The sequence below is a fragment of the Papio anubis genome, chromosome 2 (assembly GCF_008728515.1).
Source record: "Papio anubis isolate 15944 chromosome 2, Panubis1.0, whole genome shotgun sequence".
NCBI classification, from domain to species: domain Eukaryota; kingdom Metazoa; phylum Chordata; class Mammalia; order Primates; family Cercopithecidae; genus Papio; species Papio anubis.
Window position 1 is genome coordinate 20,225,266 of NC_044977.1, and position 17,427 is coordinate 20,242,692.

General features: G+C 38.1%; 1 protein-coding gene across 3 annotated transcripts in view; it reads left to right on the top strand.

Annotated features, from left to right (window-relative positions):
• TBC1D23 (TBC1 domain family member 23) overlaps positions 1 to 17,427 on the top strand; it is a 64,761-nt gene that overhangs the window by 20,498 nt on the left and 26,836 nt on the right. For 2 of the 3 annotated variants that reach the window (XM_003893855.4, XM_003893854.4), the window contains exons 3-9: positions 472 to 577; positions 2,308 to 2,512; positions 10,140 to 10,263; positions 14,302 to 14,426; positions 14,520 to 14,566; positions 15,396 to 15,499; positions 17,149 to 17,271. In XM_003893855.4, coding sequence (XP_003893904.1) covers positions 472 to 577; positions 2,308 to 2,512; positions 10,140 to 10,263; positions 14,302 to 14,426; positions 14,520 to 14,566; positions 15,396 to 15,499; positions 17,149 to 17,271 — 834 coding nt within the window. The remainder of the gene's footprint in view (positions 1 to 471; positions 578 to 2,307; positions 2,513 to 10,139; positions 10,264 to 14,301; positions 14,427 to 14,519; positions 14,567 to 15,395; positions 15,500 to 17,148; positions 17,272 to 17,427) is intronic. The other variant, XM_009199152.3, reaches the window with a different exon arrangement.

Sequence of the window (17,427 nt, forward strand, 5' to 3'; positions counted from 1 at the left end):
TGGATATGTCACTTAAGATTCTTTAAATCAACACAGTTTATTTTATATTTTTAAAAAAACCTTACAAAACAGCAAAAACATTTTCTCAATTTATTAAATATTCTTCTGTATAATTTTAAAATATACATGGCACAGATGTACTTTTTCTTTGCCAGTACATTCTGTTGTTTTTACATTTTAAAAAAACAGGAAAGATGATTGCTTGTGTAAATTTACATATCTAAATATATAAATATTTTGGGTAATTTATTGTATTCCCTAAATCAACATGAAGAAATATCTAATGTAGGAGGATTTAAAATAATTCTGCTGGTTGTGACATGGCTAAATACTCAACATTTGGTGGAGTATAGATACCTTAATTGTAATCTTTATTATTATTTTTAAATTCAGGCCTTTAATTATTACAGCATATTTTCCAAGAATGAGGAATAACATATGAACTAGTCGCTTTTTAAATCTTTCTTCCAGATTGCTCTGAATGTTGCAGGAAAAGGTGATAGTTTGGCATCATGGGATGGTGTTTTAGACTTGCCAGAACAGAACACTATTCACAAAGATTGCCTGCAATTTATTGGTAAGTTTAATAATCATTTTCAAGCAGAGTTAAATTTTGGAAATAATTTTTGGGTTGAGGAATCACTCTTCAGAATTATTTTCTTATAATTTCAGAATATGAAAAAGGCTTGTAAATAGCTTTAGAACTTTTCTTTTGAAATTCTTATGAAATATTGTCTATTGATTTTAAGGGAGCGTAGTTTTGACTGGGTGCAGTAGCTCACGCCTGTAATCCCAGCACTTTGGGGGGCTGAGGTGGACAAATCATTTGAGGTCAAGAGTTGGAGACCAGCCTGGCCAACATGGCAAAACCCTGTCTCTACTAAAAAATACAAAAATTAGCCAGGTGTGGTGGTAGGCACCTTGTAGTCCCAGCTACTTGGGAGACTGAGGCAGGAGAATCGCTTGAACACAGCAGGCAAAGGTTGCAGTGAGCTGAGATCGCGCCACTGCACTCCATCCTGGGCACAGAGTGAGACTCTGTCTCAAAAAAACAAACACAATAACCTAGTTTTTACTGTTTCTTTTGCATTATATGTTAGATTTTTCGTGTACATTTATGGGTTTGTTGTAGTCTTGACTTTGATTTTTGTATAGTTAAAGATCTGTATGATTGTATACAGCCCTCAAATTAAAGAGGAGCTTTGTTGCACAAGTTTATCTATAAATCATAGTTTGTGGTCTGCTATAGAGAAAGTATTATAAATTGTGATTGAATAGGTTTCCAATCACCCACAACATCTATTTCAATTCACAATGTAGATCAATTTAGTTTATTCTTTTAAATTCATTTCTAGTGCTTTGTTGTATTTTTGTTTCTCTTTCCATCATATTTTAGTTAAATTATTGGCTTGATAGGCCTGTGTGTGGTAAGCACACCAGAAACATTATTCGTGGTGTGGACAAAAGAAAGAGAATTTGGTAGTGGAGAATGAATTCCTTTCCCTCTTCTTGCCAGAGTTATAGCAACAGCTGCCCATCATGGGGTAGGTGATCATCTGTTTAGAAAACAGTTTTGCTTCCCAGGAATACGGGCTATGCCTATCTTTGCCTATCCCTTTAATTCAGATTGGCCATTCTTATGTTTGACATATATATAGGTCAGGTATTACTAAGTGCTAGTGTTTAGTAAATACTGAATGTATAGAAGTCTTCTGTTTCTTTCCCTTCTCTCTCAATGGACTAGGTAAAGAAAACATGCTTAAGTGAAACTATTATTCTTAATTTTCTTTAAACAACTGTCTTAAAGTTAAAAGACTGTTAGAAGGCTGGGCGCAGTGGCTCATGTCTGAGGTCAGGAGTTCGAGACCAGCCTGGCCAACATGGTGAAACCCTGTCTCTACTAAAAGTACAAAAATTAGCTGGGTGTGGTGGTGGTTGCCTATAATCCCAGCTACTTGGGAGGCTAAGGCAGGAGAATCGCTTGAAACAGAGGTGGAGGTTGCAGTGAGCCAAGATCGTGCCATTGCACTCAGCCTGGGTGACAAGCTAAACTCTGTCTCAAAAAAAAAAAAAAAAGGGGGGGGGCGGGGAGCTGTTATGAAGAGTTTCGACTATGTGTTTTCCTTGGATTTTGGATCTGTGAACCAATGATTGTTAAGTGTAAGGGAAAATATACTTTCATGTAGTTTCACTTTGTCTTTCTCTAAATGCACTAACATAGTATTATATATTTGTAAACAAGTGTTATGTCCAATAACAGCCTCTAACAGGCCCTGGGTAACTTTATTTTTAACATTTATTTTCTAGACCAGCTTTCAGTGCCAGAGGAGAAGGCAACAGAATTACTTTTGGATATTGAATCTGTAATTACCTTTTATTGTAAATCACGTAACATTAAATATAGCACATCCCTTAGCTGGATACATCTACTCAAACCATTGGTGCATCTTCAACTGCCACGCAGCGATTTATACAACTGCTTTTATGCCATAATGAATAAGTACATTCCCAGGTAAAATATGATTTAGTTATTGTAGTTTTTTAAAGTGAATACAGGTCTGGTTTGCCTTGAGCTAAAGTTGCTACATTTACTTTGGCGGTAAAGTAAAAGGTTCAAATAATTTTGAAGGTTGTTTGAGCCATAATTATTATTTTATTTTTGTGGTTATAAATGTTTTTTAAAAGATTCTTTAGTTAAAAATGTATACTTTTGAAACAGTGGTTATACTGGGGTTGGAGTTGGGGAGGAAGTGGGGACATCGAGGTCAAAAGGATACAAAATAGCAAATAGGTATGATGAACAAGTTGAAAGACCTAATATACAATGTGGGGACTCTAGTTAATAATAGTGTGTTATATTGAAGATTTTTGCTAAATAAGTAGATTATAGCTGCTTTTGCCACAGAGGGGAAAGTGGGAATGTGAGATGATAGGTACATGATTTTGTTCCACAGTAGTAACCATTTACTATGTATGTGTTTTTTATAACATGCTGTATTATGCACAGAAATTTACTTTTACAAAAGAATTTAAAAATTAAAAATTTTTAGAGTTTATATATATAATTCTTCCAGTTTATTTGGTGGTATTCCTATTTTAATTTATTTGCCTATAAAATAAAAACATTACAGTGTCCAAGTGGAAAGTAAAATTTTGGAGGTGCTACCTTATTGAGCTTGGAAGGAAATCCTAGAAATATAGGCATTGAACAAGTAAATTGAGGTATGCTAAATGTTAGAAAGGTGAAATATAGAGTGCTATGGGGATGTGTAATAGGGGTGACCTAACCCTGGAGGTCATGGGTGACTTTCCCATGGTAAGTGGCATTTAAGTTGAGACCAGACAGATGTGCAGGTGATTGTGATGGGGATTGTAGTGGGGGTCATGGTTTCTCATGAGGCCAGAAAGAATTGTTGTAGTTCCCAGTGCAATAGATCAGATAGTTAGAATTTTAGTACCACAAGAAACTTTAGACGTAGTCTAGACTAGTGGCTTGGCTGTACAACATTGAATGCACATTAGAACTATTGGGGGAGCTCTTAAAAATCCTAATGACTATTTGCATACATGAGTAATTAAATCAAAATCTCTTGATGATGGGACCTAGGCATCAGTTTGTTCAGAGCTAACTAATTTCAGCATGTAGCCAAGGTAGAGAACCACTAATCTGGACCTTGATAGTTAACTGACGCTTAGTTTTTACTGCTTTCTATGTGATATCACACTGTACAAGGTATAAGTGTTTTGTATGGTTCTCTACCCTGGTTGCTTGTTAGAATCAACTGAGGCACTTTTTCTTTTTTTAAATAACTACTTTATTGAGATATCATTTACATTCCTTAAAATTCACCATTTTAATATGTAAAATTCACTGGTTTTAATTATAGTCACAGAGTTGTACAGCCATAACCACAACCAATTTTAGAACATTTTATCACCCCAGAAAGAAGGCCCATACCCATTAGAAGTCAACTTTCCACTTTCCCCCAAAATGGGAATGATCGGTATGATTCTCTATATAAGGAATCATACCTTATATGTTTTTTGTAACTGCCTTTAATGTTTAGCATTATGTTTTCTAGGTTCATATTGTACCATATCATATTTCATTTTTTTGCCAAATAATTTTTTATTGTATGCATATACCACATTTTATTTACCTGTTCATCAGTTGATGGATATTTGGATTGTTTTCACTTTTTTACTGTTAGGAGTATGAAGCTGTGAATATTCACATACAAGTTTTTGTGTAGACGTGTATTTTCACTTTTCTGGGATATGTGCTTACAAGGGGAATTGCTGGACCATATGGTAATTATGTTTAACCTTTTCTGGAATTGCCGGATTTTCCCATAGCAGCTGCATCATATGTTCTCACCAACAGTCAGTGGAGATCCCAGTTTCTCCACATCCTCGTGAACATTTGTCTTTTTGATTATAGCCCATCCTAGTAAGTGTGAAGTGATATCTCATTATGGTTGTTGACTTGCATTTCCCTAATGGCTAATGATGCTGAGCATCTTTTTATGTGTTTATTGGCAATTTGTATTTTTTCTTTGAAGAAATGACTCTTCACCCAAAGTACTTTTAAAACGTACTGGTCCCTAGAGTTTTGTTTTTGTTTTTGTTTTTCCCCAATAAATATTTTGCACTTCTGTTTTTCCCCAATAAGCCTTTAGAGTTTCAAATATAAGTGGACTGCAAAGAGCGTTGGTATAGATATTTTTAAATCTCCCCAGGTGATTCTGATGTGTACCAGGATGGAGAATCTCTGTGCTACTTGAAGTCATACTGCTTTATGTAAGGAAAACAGACTTAAAGATACCAGAAAACAAGGCTAAGGTCATGGCAGAGCCAAGACTTGAATTCATATTTAGGGGTCATTCTGTTGTACTAGGTCTCTCAACTGCCTATATTTTAGCACTTCTCATGGCCACCTCTTGCTCTAACAGAGCTAGCAATAGCAAGATACAAGATGTCCCAGCTTTGCCTCTAGAGAATGGTGGTGATGGTAGTTAGGACTAGAGGGGAAAGACTTTTGCATTATGCTTTGTAACATACTGTTGTCAGGTTCTCTAGTTATTGCTTCTATGACTTCCATATGGAACAGCCCTCCAGCCAGGATCAGCATTAATAGCCCTGGAAAGAACCCTGAGCCCACAGAATGCTGCTAGAACTCCATTTTAACATATCTTCTTTTTTTTTTTTTTTTGAGACAGAGTCTCACTTTGTCGTCCAAGCTGGAGCACAGTGGCACAATCTCAGCCCACTGCAATCTCTGCCTCCTGGATTCAAGCGATTCTCATACCTCAGCCTCCTGAGTAGCTGGAATCACAGGCGTGTGCCACTATACCCGGCTAATTTTTGTGTTTTTAGTAGAGATGGGGTTTCACCATTGGCCAGGCTGGTCTCGAACTTCCGACCTCAAGGGATCCGCCCAACTCGGCCTCCCAAAGTGCTGGGATTACAGGTGTGAGCCACCCCTCCCGACCTAACATATCTTCTTCTCTTTTTTAATTTATTTATTTAGATGGAGTCTCACTCTGTTGCCAGGCTGGCGTGCAGTGGCGTGATCTTGACTTACCACAACCTCAGCCTCCCGGGTTCAAGCGATTCCCCTGCTTCAGCCCTCAAGTAGTTGGAATCACAGGCATGTGCCACCACACCTGACTAATTTTTGTGCTTTTAGTAGAGGTGGGGTTTTACCATTTGCCAAACTGGTCTTAAACTTCTGACCTCAAGTGATCTGCCCGCCTCGGCCTCCGAAAGTGCTGAGATTACAGGCGCGAGCCACCGCACCCGGCCTTTTTTTCTTCTTTTTTTGAGACAGGGTCTCACTCTGTCATCCAGTCTGGAGTGCAGTGGCACAATCTCGACTCACTGCAACCTCCATCTCTTAGGCTCAAGCAGTTCTTCTGCTTCAGCCTCCCAAGTATCTGGGTTTACAGGTGCGTGCCACTATCGCCTGGCTAATTTTTATATTTTTAGTAGAGAGTGGGTTTTACCACTACCATATCTTCTTATAACAGATTCACATATAAGATGGCAGAATCCCATCAAGCACAGTGCCTTGTAGTTGAGAGCAGCTTTGCAGTGTACAGCTGTTAAATGAATAGATGCTGTTGCAATGGCTGACTCCCAGAGATGCCCCACTTTTTCAGAAGACAAGATCATGAACTAGGCAATTGTTTCTATAGTGTATGCCCCTACTCACTGTGTATTCTGCCTTAGCATTCTTTTGCCTTGTATTTATACAGTAGGGTAAGTATTAAGACTAAGGAGGAGGTAATCTTGCCAGTATGAATCTAGTTCTGTGTCTGGGCACCTGAATTGCCAGCCTGGGGCCTTGTCTGTAAAACTTCCTTCCACCTGCAGTATCAGAAAGTGATAGATTGAGAGTCATGCAAATCCTGGCATTGACCTCACATCTTAGATTTTAGAAATTATTTTTTATTCCCTTTCAATTACATTGTAAGACTTTTTTTTTTTTTTTTTTTTTTTTTTTTTTTTTTTTTTAAAACCTGGTCTCAAGTGATCCTCCCTCCTCAGCCTCCTGAGTAGCTGGGACTATACGTGCATGCCACTCTGCCCTGCTTAAAACACTCCTTATTGGCCGGGCGCGGTGGCTCACGCCTGTAATCCCAGCACTTTGGGAGGCCGAGGTGGGCAGATCACGAGGTCAGGAGATCGAAACCATCCTGGCTAACACAGGGAAACCCCATCTCTACTAAAAATACAAAAAATTAGCCAAACGTGGTGGCGGGCACCTGTAGTCCCAGCTACTTGGGAGGCTGAAGCTGGAGAATGGCGGGAACCTGGGAGGCAAAGCTTTCAGTGAGCCGAGATCACGCCACTGCACTCCAGCCTGGACGACAGAGTGAAACTCTGTCTCAAAAAAAAAAAAAAAACACACTCCTTGTTAATACTGTCATGTTAAAACTGTGAGGCCACTGCACTCCAGCCTGGACGACAGAGTGAGACTCTGTCTCAAAAAAGAAAAAAAAACACTCCTTATTAATACTGTCATGTTAAAACTGTGAAGCCACTGCACTCCAGCCTGGATGACAGAGTAAGACTCTGTCTCAGAAAAGAAAAAAAAGAAAAAAAAAACACTCCTTATTAATGCTGTCATGTTAAAACTGTGAGGCCACTGCCCTCCAGCCTGGGCGACAGAGCGAGACTGTCTCAAAAAAGAAAAAAAAACACTATTAATGTTGTCATGTTAAAACTGTGAGGCCAGGTGCAGTGACTCACACCTGTAATCCTAGCACTTTTGGAGGCCAGGACAGGCAGATCACTTGACCCCAGGAGTTTGAGACCAGCTGAGGCAACATAGTGAGACCCTGACTCTACAAAAAAAAATTTTTAATTAGCCAGGCATGGGGGTGTGCACTTGTAGTCCCAGCTACTCAGGAGGCTGAAGTGGGAGGATCACCTGAGCCCAGGGAGGTCAAGGCTGAAGTGAGCCATGATCCTGCTGCTGAACTCCAGCCTGGGCAACAGTGAGACCCTGTCTTAAAAAAAAAAAAAAAATTAAAAAAAATTTTAAAAACTGTGTCATTCATTTCATTGACTTTTTTACATGAGGCCTTTTACTTCATTTTCTTTACAGTTTGCTTTTTTAGAGATGGTACCCCTACAAAAATACCACTTGTTGAAATATCAACTTAGATATGGAAGGGGGCAGTATGGCATAATGACTTAATGTCCAGTTTCTGTGTACAAGTCTTAGCACCATCACTTCATAGCTATTTTACCTTCAGTGAGCTGAAGTGAGCTATTTTACCTTCAGCTGGGCCTCAGTTTTCTCATCTGTAAATTGGGTGTAGATTTCATAGGTTTGTTTGATAAAATGTAAGATAAAATGAAATAACTTTGTAAAATGCTTATTACATTGTCTGGCACATGGTATTTCCTCAATAAATAGTTGACTTTTATTATGATGACCTGTGCTTTGACCTGTTTGTAAGTTTTTGCTGATTCATTAGATACATTCTCGCCTCCTTCCCTTGTAATAGTAGAATGTTTGGGAGGCCGAGACGGGTGGATCACGAGGTCAGGAGATCGAGACCATCCTGGCTAACACAGTGAAACCCTGTCTCTACTAAAAAATACAAAAAAAAAACTAGCCGGGCGAGGTGGCAGTCGCCTGTAGTCCCAACTACTCGGGAGGCTGAGGCAAGAGAATGGCGTAAACCCGGGAGGCGGAGCTTGCAGTGAGCCGAGATTGCGCCACTGCACTCCAGCCTGGGCGACAGAGCGAGACTCTGTCTCAAAAAAAAAGAAAAAAAAATTGTAGAATGTATTTCAGTACAAACGCTGAATGGAGTAAATTTATAGAACTGAGGAATTAGTGAAGCCTACTGGTCTAAATGAAGATTGAGTTAGTCAGCACCTTGTTAACAGTAACACCATACTTTAACCAAACTGTCTGGAAGTAACTGTGTTTGTAGTATTGCTTTTTGTTTTTAAAAAACAAAAAGTAACTACCTCTGGCCCAGTGTGGTGGCTCATGCCTATAATCCCAGCAATTTGGGAGGCCAAGGAGGAAGGATCGCTTGAGTCCAGGAGTTCAAGACCAGCCTGGGCAACATGAAGAAACCCTGTCTCTACCAAAAATATAAAAATCAGCTGGGCATGGTGGCATGTACCTGTAGTCCTAGCTGCTTGGGAGGCTGAGGTGGGAGGGTGGTTTGAGCCCAGGAGGCAAAGAGGTTGCAGTGAGCTGAGATCACGCCATCGCACTCCAACCTGAGCAACAGAGCCAGACCCTCTCTTAAAAAAACAAACAAAAAACTCCCCCCAAAAACATGTAATTATCTCCCTATATCCAGTAAGATCCACTACCAAAAATCTAGTTATCTTTTAAGAGCTTTTTTCCATGAAGTATTCTGTTTGAGTTATCACAAACATGGACACAAGAAAATGAACTAATGTGAGTGTAATAGTATCTTAACAAATCCTCTGGGCTTGAAAGATTTTCTAAGAGTGCTACTTATGTGGGAGTTAGAAGATAAGGCTTCTGAATTCGAGATCAGGGACTGAGCATGGAAGGAGGAAGTAACTGTGCTTCCTGAGGAGTGAGCCTAGTTCATGGACCACATCTGGACCTGCTCCAAGGGTTTGTCATCTCTGGGCTCAGATGCTTGGGTGCCTGGGTAGACGGACAGTACTTTTCAGATCAAGGCTGTGAGTGGCTACTGTGACCTGTGGCAGAGGAGTCTTCTTAGAGCTGAGCAGGCTGAAATGCTTCCTGAGCTGATGACTAGAAACTAGGAAATCCATGACCCAAAATTCATCTGTAGGTGCTTTGTGATTATTTCTAACTTTTATTTTAGGTTTAGGGGTACGTGTGCAGGTTTGTTATATAGGTAAATTGTGTGTTACAGGGGTCTGGTGTACAGATTATTTTACCACCCAGGCAATAAGTAGAGTACTCTTTCTACTTTTGAAGTCTCTGGCAGGAAAATGTGGTATTTGTTTTTAAAAAGGCTTTTGATAAAAATGTTAATGTACATGTTTGGTGCCTTATACTTTAAAACAACATTCAGATTCATTTTTTCCATTTTGCTCTCACAATAACCCTTTGAAGTAGGACAGTTATTGAATAAGACGAGTATTTTGGCACCTTCTGGAATTTACTCTGAGGAGTTGGTACTTGGGCCACTTCAACAGTTTTTAAGGCCACTATTTCTAAAATGTTCATCTGCCCATTTCAGACTTGTACCTTTGCTAAAGGACATTTCTAATTGAGTATATAAACTGTGGCGCTAACCTGAAGCCTAGTTTTTAGAATTTCCTCTCTTTTGGCAGAGAAGGAAGGACTCTCCAGATCTCCTTTTGGGATCCCAGCCTTATCAAAATAACCTAAATTTGTTTTCAGTGATCCCTGTAGTTCTCTCACTTGAGTGCTGCCTGGGTTCACCTGTGAGAATCTCCCTAGAGTGGCTTTAGATCTACTGTTTCTACAACTTTTGTCAAGTCAGGGACATTGAAAAAGGTGTTAGCAAGAGACCTCTGCCTGCTACTGTCAGGTGGGCTTCCAGTGAATGCTGTGGAGGGTGTAGCAGGAAGACTGGTTACTGATGTGATTATTTCTGATCTATTAATGCAAAAAAATTTTGCTTCTTGTCTTCTAGGGATTGTTCCCAGAAAGGGAGACCATTTCATCTCTTCAGGTTGCTCATCCAATACCATGAGCCTGAGCTTTGTTCTTATCTTGATACAAAGAAAATTACTCCAGACTCCTATGCACTCAACTGGGTAATAAAGTGAAAGTAGGAACATTTAATGAAAAATAGATTTATATAAAGCTATACTTAGGTGGGTTTTTTTTTCAAGGAAGAGAAAGAAAAGTGCTAATTATAGATCATTACTGTTTAAACCAAACGGGTAAAATTATTGGCATTTAAAAATAACTTTTTTTGTTCTTCAGTTGTGTTCAGATTATTTAATATGAAGTTTACTTTGTTTTACATGTATTTGTAAATGTAACTAATATTACAACTAATTACAAGTAAATATTACAACTACTTACATATATGTAATAAATATGAATATATACATGTAATATATGATACATATATCTGTTCAATTGAGAACTTTGTTTAAATTGTTGATGGTGTGTATAAGAATTGGTATACAGTCACGAGGAAAATAACTTAAGGTTATCAGATGGTTAATATAAAAGAATATAAAGTATAACTCAGCACTCTATCATTCTGTATTTGTATTTTCAATGGGAAGTCTTACTTTAGGTCAGTGGTCCTCAAATCTTTTAGTGTCAGTACCCTTTACACTCTTAAAATTTGTTGATAATCCATATGGATTATGTTGAGAAGAAGTTAAAACTAGACTAGGCGCAGTGGCTCACGCCTGTAATACCAGCACTTTGGGAGGCTAAGGAAGGCGGTCACTTGACGTCAGAAGTTTGAGACCAGCCTGGCCAACATGGCAAAACCCCATCTCTACTAAAAATACAAAAATTAGTCGGATGTGGTGGCGTGTGCCTGTATTCCCAGCTACTCGGGAGGCTGAGGCAGGAAAATCACTTGAATCCGGGAGGCGGAGCTTGTAGTGAGCCGAGATCGCACCATTGCACTCTAGCTTGAGCAAAAGAGTAAGACACTGTCTCAAAAAAAAAAAAAAAAAAGTAAGGAATTTTAAATGTTTATTAATTTATTTAAAAGTAATTATAAATTTATTACATGTTGATATAAATAGCCTTTTTAAAAATTAAAAACAACTATTTTCCAAAAGAAAATAGAGTAGTGGCATTGTTTTATATTTTTGCAGATCTCATTAATGTTTGGCTACATCACAGATGGATTATCATATCTGCTTTTTTTTTTTTCTTCTTTTTTTTTTTTTTTTTTTGAGATGGAGTTTTGCTCTTGTCGCCCAGGCTGGAGTGCAGTGGCACGATCTTGGCTCACTGCAACCTCCACCTCCCGGGTTCAAGCAATTCGTCTGCCTCAGCCTCCCAAGTAGTTTGGATTACAGGTGCCCGCCATCATGTCCGGCTAATTTTTGTAATTTTAGTAGAAAGAGGGTTTCACCATGATGGCCAGGCTGGTCTCAAACTCCTAACCTCAGGTGATCCGCTTGCTTCAGCCTCCCAAAGTGCTGGGATTTCAGGCGTGAGGCCCCCACACCTGGCCCATATCTGCTTCTTTATTCAATCTGTGTTAATATCACATATCATGTAGCCATTGGAAAATTCTATTGTTCATTTTTGAGGGAATAAATATGAAAAAGGCAGGTAAATTCTACATATTTTTGTAACAATAGTTTTGACCTTACAGATCCTTTGTAAAGAATCCTGGGGACTTCTAGGAGGTCCCCAGACCACACTTTGAGAACTGCTCTTCTGGTTAACTTGAAGATCTTTCTAAAACAATGATTGGGTGCTAGGAGACTATATATTCATATTGTTTTATTATGTATTGCTTAACTTTTCTTCAGGAAGAATCCCATTTCTTCCGGTTATTAACTGTGTGATCTAAGACAGCCTCTGAGCTTCAATTCCTCATCTGCAAAGTGGAAATAATAATAGTACTATACCTACTTCAGAGGATGATAGGATGAGTTAACAATCAGGAAATGGGTAATTGGAGAATTCTAACTGGTTTCACTTCTGGGCTCATTAAATCTCAAACCTCAGTAGCCTGTTCTTTAATTCCCTCTTGGCCACAGTCTTGTCACTTTTTTTTTTGTTTTTGTTTTTGTTTTGAGATGAGGTCTTGCTCTGGTCTCAGTCTGCAGTGCAGTGGCACAGTCTTGGCTCACTGCAAGCTCCACCTCCCGGGCTCAAGTGATTCTCCCACCTCAGCCTCCTGAGTAGCTGGGGCTACAGGCATGTGCCACCATGCTTGGCTAATGTTTTAATTTTTTTGTAGAGACAGGGTCTCACTGTATTGCGTGAGCTGATCTCGATCTCCTGGGCTCAAGCAATCCTCCTGCCCAGGCCCCAAAGTGCTGGGATTACAGGTGTGAGCCAAGCCTAGTCTTACCACTTTGAGTCAAAATGAATAAATACCTATAAAACTGTAGCTTCTCTGAGATTCATATGTTGCCACTGAATCTACTTTTATGTTTAAGAAGTGAACTATTTCTCTTAAGCATTTTAATCATTAATAGTGGTCTCTCTGCCTAGGAAATGCCATTTCTGATGCCAGAGCTCTGAATTAGTGCTGGTAGCTGGAAGTTTGAACTGAGTGGTTTCTCTTCAGCTGATATGCCAGATAGTTTATTCTTGCTACTAGTATCATGTTGATGAAATAGAATTTGTTAAATATCAGGAGATGAAACAATTAAAGAGTAATTCCTAAACCACTGTGAGCAATGCAGTGGTAGCTTTAGTTGAGCTAAGTGAGCTTAAAGATGACTGTATATTGCTATTCTGTTTGTATTTACCTCTTCTAATCTGTGTTTGTAATCGTAATTTTTAAAGCAACCACAAAAAAACATTAGTAGCATTATGTATTTTAAAAGGCTTGTGGTCAAGTGTGATGGCAATGACATAGGCTGTGGAGTCTCAGGCTTTTTCCTATTCCCAGCACCACTCACTAGCTCTGTGAGCTTGAGAAAGTAATCCAAGTTCCTCACCTGAAAAAAATGGGGAGTAATTGAAATCTACTTTCTCACCTGCAAAATGGGAAGAAATGTGTTTACTTTCCAGGCCTGTTGTGAGAATTTAAGTAAGAGATATTTTTAATGACATGTGATAATAGTTTAGTATTAGTTTAGTATTGCACAAAGAGTGCACTAAATATATGTGTTCCCATTAATTCTCTTTAGCCATTAAAAATGTTTTAAATTTAAACCTGTAGAGGAATTATTTCTGTATCTAATGAAAGTTGAATGATCTAAAAATATTACTTCATGCAACTTAAAACACAATTGGGTTGTAGAGATGCTTATAAATTAACAACTCTTAGCTCCTGAGATATATCGAAGGATGTGAATGTTGTTTATTTTATTTATTTTTTTTTGAGACAGAGTCTCACTCTGTCACCCAGGCTGGAGTGCAGTGGTGAGATCTCGTGTCACTGCAACCTCTGCCTCCCAGGTTCAAGTGATTCTCCTGCCTCAGCCTCCCGAGTAGTTGGGACTACAAACACGCACCACCATACCTGGCTAATTTTCGTATTTTTAGTAGAGACGGGGTTTCACTATGTTGGCCAGGTTGGTCTCAAATTCCTGACCTCAGGTCATCCACCCACCTCACCCTCCTGAAATGCTGGGATTACAGGCGTGAGCCACTGTGGCCAGCCTAATCTCTTTCAAGTGATGTACAAGTGAGCTTTGGGAGCAATTCATATTTATATTATGATTAGAGTTTTATTAGCTGCTCTTAAATTACCATGTTTGATCCTCACAATTACCTTGTAATTTAAATACTGTGCTGTTATTATATTGTAATTATTTTAATTACTCTTATGGAGCTCAGACCATAATTATGTTAGTTACGCTATGGCAAAGATATGTGCTGGTTACTTTAGGTATTCTTTTCACAATAGTAGTAGAAGATGGGTAGCAGTATTCCTCTTTTTTACAGAAGTAAAAATGGAAGCTTTAAAGAGGTTGACATGTCCTAAGTCACACAGTTAATAAGTGGCTCCATTGTCCCTTGAATTCACATGTTTTGCCTTTGGATTTCATACACTAAGATTAAGGTACGCATTAAATATCAGGTGCAGATAATTTGATGTAATGTTTCTTATTCATTTGCTTTAATACTTTTAAGAGAACAAGTCACCTCCAGTGGTTTATGTCTCTCATTTCATTTCCTGATTACAGCTTGGAAGTCTTTTTGCATGTTACTGTTCCATTGAAGTCACTCAGGCAATATGGGATGGATATCTACAACAAGCAGATCCATTTTTTATTTATTTCTTGATGTTAATTATCCTTGTTAATGCAAAGTAAGTATCTGGTTGGTTAGTTGTTTTTTTTTCCCCTTTTCTCAGGGTGCTCTGTTAATATTTAACTCAAATTGATTTGATTTCCTTTTACAGAGAAGTTATTTTAACACAAGAGTCAGACAGCAAAGAAGAAGTTATCCGTAAGTATCATTTAATGTAGCGAAAACATTTTGGGTCTCCTTATCTGTGTAAGTTACTCAGTTTCCTCATTCATAAATTTAGGAGATTAGAAGAGCTCTGAGGCTCCATTCAACTCTCCAATTATATAAACCCTCTCCAGGTACAGACCTTGAAGACGATTTTCCTTTATTTTGCCATCTTCATTCATTCCTTCATATTTGTTCACTCTTTCATTGCTTTCCATATACTATTCCTTTGGTTTCACTGTTCAAATAGATCGCCCTCCTCTGTTCCTCTCTACCCATCCATAATTTACCTTTCAATACTCAGTTTATATGATATTTTATTTGTGAAACTTTGGTTCTCCTTTTGGGTTCTCCCCACCATATTCCCCACATGGAGATAGTTACTTCCTCTCTATATTGCCTGGCACTTTGTGCTATCTGTATAGTAATGTTTATCTTATTACATTGTAATGATTTATTTTTATTTTTTTCATACAAGACAAAGTTCTTTTAAGTCAGTAACTATTTCTTAGATATTTTGTATGTTCAGGGGCCCTGGCACTTCTTCATATATGTTTGTTAAATAAATCATAGTATTCTAATTAAAGTTAATGAATTTGATTTGATTGCCTGACACCATCCTTCACTAACAAGAGATTTACATTAACAGTTTCAGCTCACTTGGAGAAATCCACTTTTCCACAAGACATTGTAAAAGCATCACTGTTGAGACTCTATTTGCATAGTATTTATGATGAAGATATTTCAGCTCTGATACATAAACAATTTTAATGTTTGCATTTTTCACAAACTACTAAATATTATGTCTATAATCATGTTTCAGAGTTCTTGCAAAATACTCCATCCAGTCTGAATATAGAAGATATAGAAGACCTTTTCTCTCTGGCTCAGTATTATTGCAGCAAAACACCAGCTTCTTTTAGGAAGGTATAAGACAAGAAATGATCGACTATTTTGCATTTCACATTTTGTACATTGTTTTATTACTTTGTATTCACTTTAGTTAAAATACTCTAGGTTGTCAATTTTTTCTGTTTCTTTATGTGTTGTAGTTTTGTGTGGGTTTTTTTTTCCTCTCCATAAAGACCCTCCCTAGTGGAGGAAGAGACTAGTTAAAAAGACAGTAGAAAGCATCTTACCTCTCTTCTGATTATTGTTATTTCTGATCATAAGAAAATTGACTGTGAGATATTTGCTAAATTAGTGTTTTCTTGACTTTAAAAATTATATTACAGGGCTGGGCATGGTGGCTCACGCCTGTAATCCCAGCACTTTGGGAGGCCAAGGCAGCCGGATCACAAGGTCAGGAGATCGAGACCATCCTGGCTAACACGGTGAAACCCTGTCTTTACTAAAAATACAAAAAATTAGCCAGGCGTGGTGGCGGGCACCTGTAGTCCCAGCTACTTGGGAGGCTAAGGCAGGAGAATGGCGTGAACCTGGAAGGCGGAACTTACAGTGAGCCGAGATCACGCCATTGCACTCCAGCCTGGGTGACAGAGCGAAGACACTGTCTCAAAAAAAAAAGCAAAAAATTCTATTACAGTAGTAATCCAGTGGAGGAGGTAGAGTTATGCCACTTTTCTCTGGAGTGCAGGTTTGTACGGTGTTAGTGATGCAGAGCTGTCTTATAATGAAAGGTCATTTAGGCCCCATAAAGACTTAGACCCTTAGACCAGACAGGTGCTTAATAAAGGACACCAGATTAGAAGTGTGAGTGATGTGAACTCCTGAAAAATGAAACTCTAAGAAGCAAAAGCTAATAGTGGAAGAGGCACAAGTTTTTAAAGCCAGCAGGTTTGTATGTGACTTCAGGTGCCCATGAGAGCATTATTGTCTTTTTTTTTTTAAAGCATTCTGCCATAATAATTTCTAGTTGGTACTCGTCATGTCACTGAAGTGTCAAGATAAAGTTAAATTATGTTTAGTATACTGTGTTTTAGAAAGCAGGTAAAGGAAACCTTTTATGATCATTTTCCCTTAAAAATAACTAATTTTAAAAGACTTATTTCTAGGGACCAATTTCAACTATTTTAATAATTTTCTTATATAGAACTCTTCAGTTCCTAACAATGCTGGATAAGTCAGATGGTAGGACAGTAGTTTAAAATACTGAATGAAAAAGACGTCTTATTTTTTTTCTCTTTCAAGAGCTGCACCTTTTATTCTTCAGACATAGTGAATCTGCACTAGCAGTTGTGAATTAGAGCAGGCTGTGGATCAGTATTTTAACTCATTTATGCAATCGATTTCTGCCACATATTTGCTTTTATTAAGATATGAAAAATTGTAAGTAACTATTTTTAAAATTCAATATTAACTACAGGTGGTAGTATAGAAAATAGCTATTTAGAATGTGTTATTTTTTTCTTAGTCTTTCATTTTGTGTGAACACTAACAGGGACTTTATGTGACTTTTTTGCAGTTCTTAGCATATAAAATTTGAGATTAGTATTAGGTTTTAAAAATCACAACTCGAGAATATTATAATTTTACCTGTTATGGTTTAATTAGAATATTTTTAGGAAGAAATTTCGATTTTTTTTCATAATGTTTAAAAATTTCCCCTCAAACAGGATAATCACCATCTCTTTGGTAGTACTTTGTTGGGAATTAAGGATGATGATGCAGATCTGAGTCAGGCTCTTTGTCTGGCCATCTCAGTGTCAGAGATCCTTCAAGCGAATCAGCTACAAGGGGTAAGTAAAGGAAACCCAGTTTGTTAGGGGACTGTTCATTTTAAATACAAGGAACCAACTTCCTCCCTGTTCAGTGATTCCCACAAAATCAATTTACTGCAACAAGGTGGCTCTTTTGGCTTTTTGAATGATTGTGTTAAATGTTATGTTCAGAGG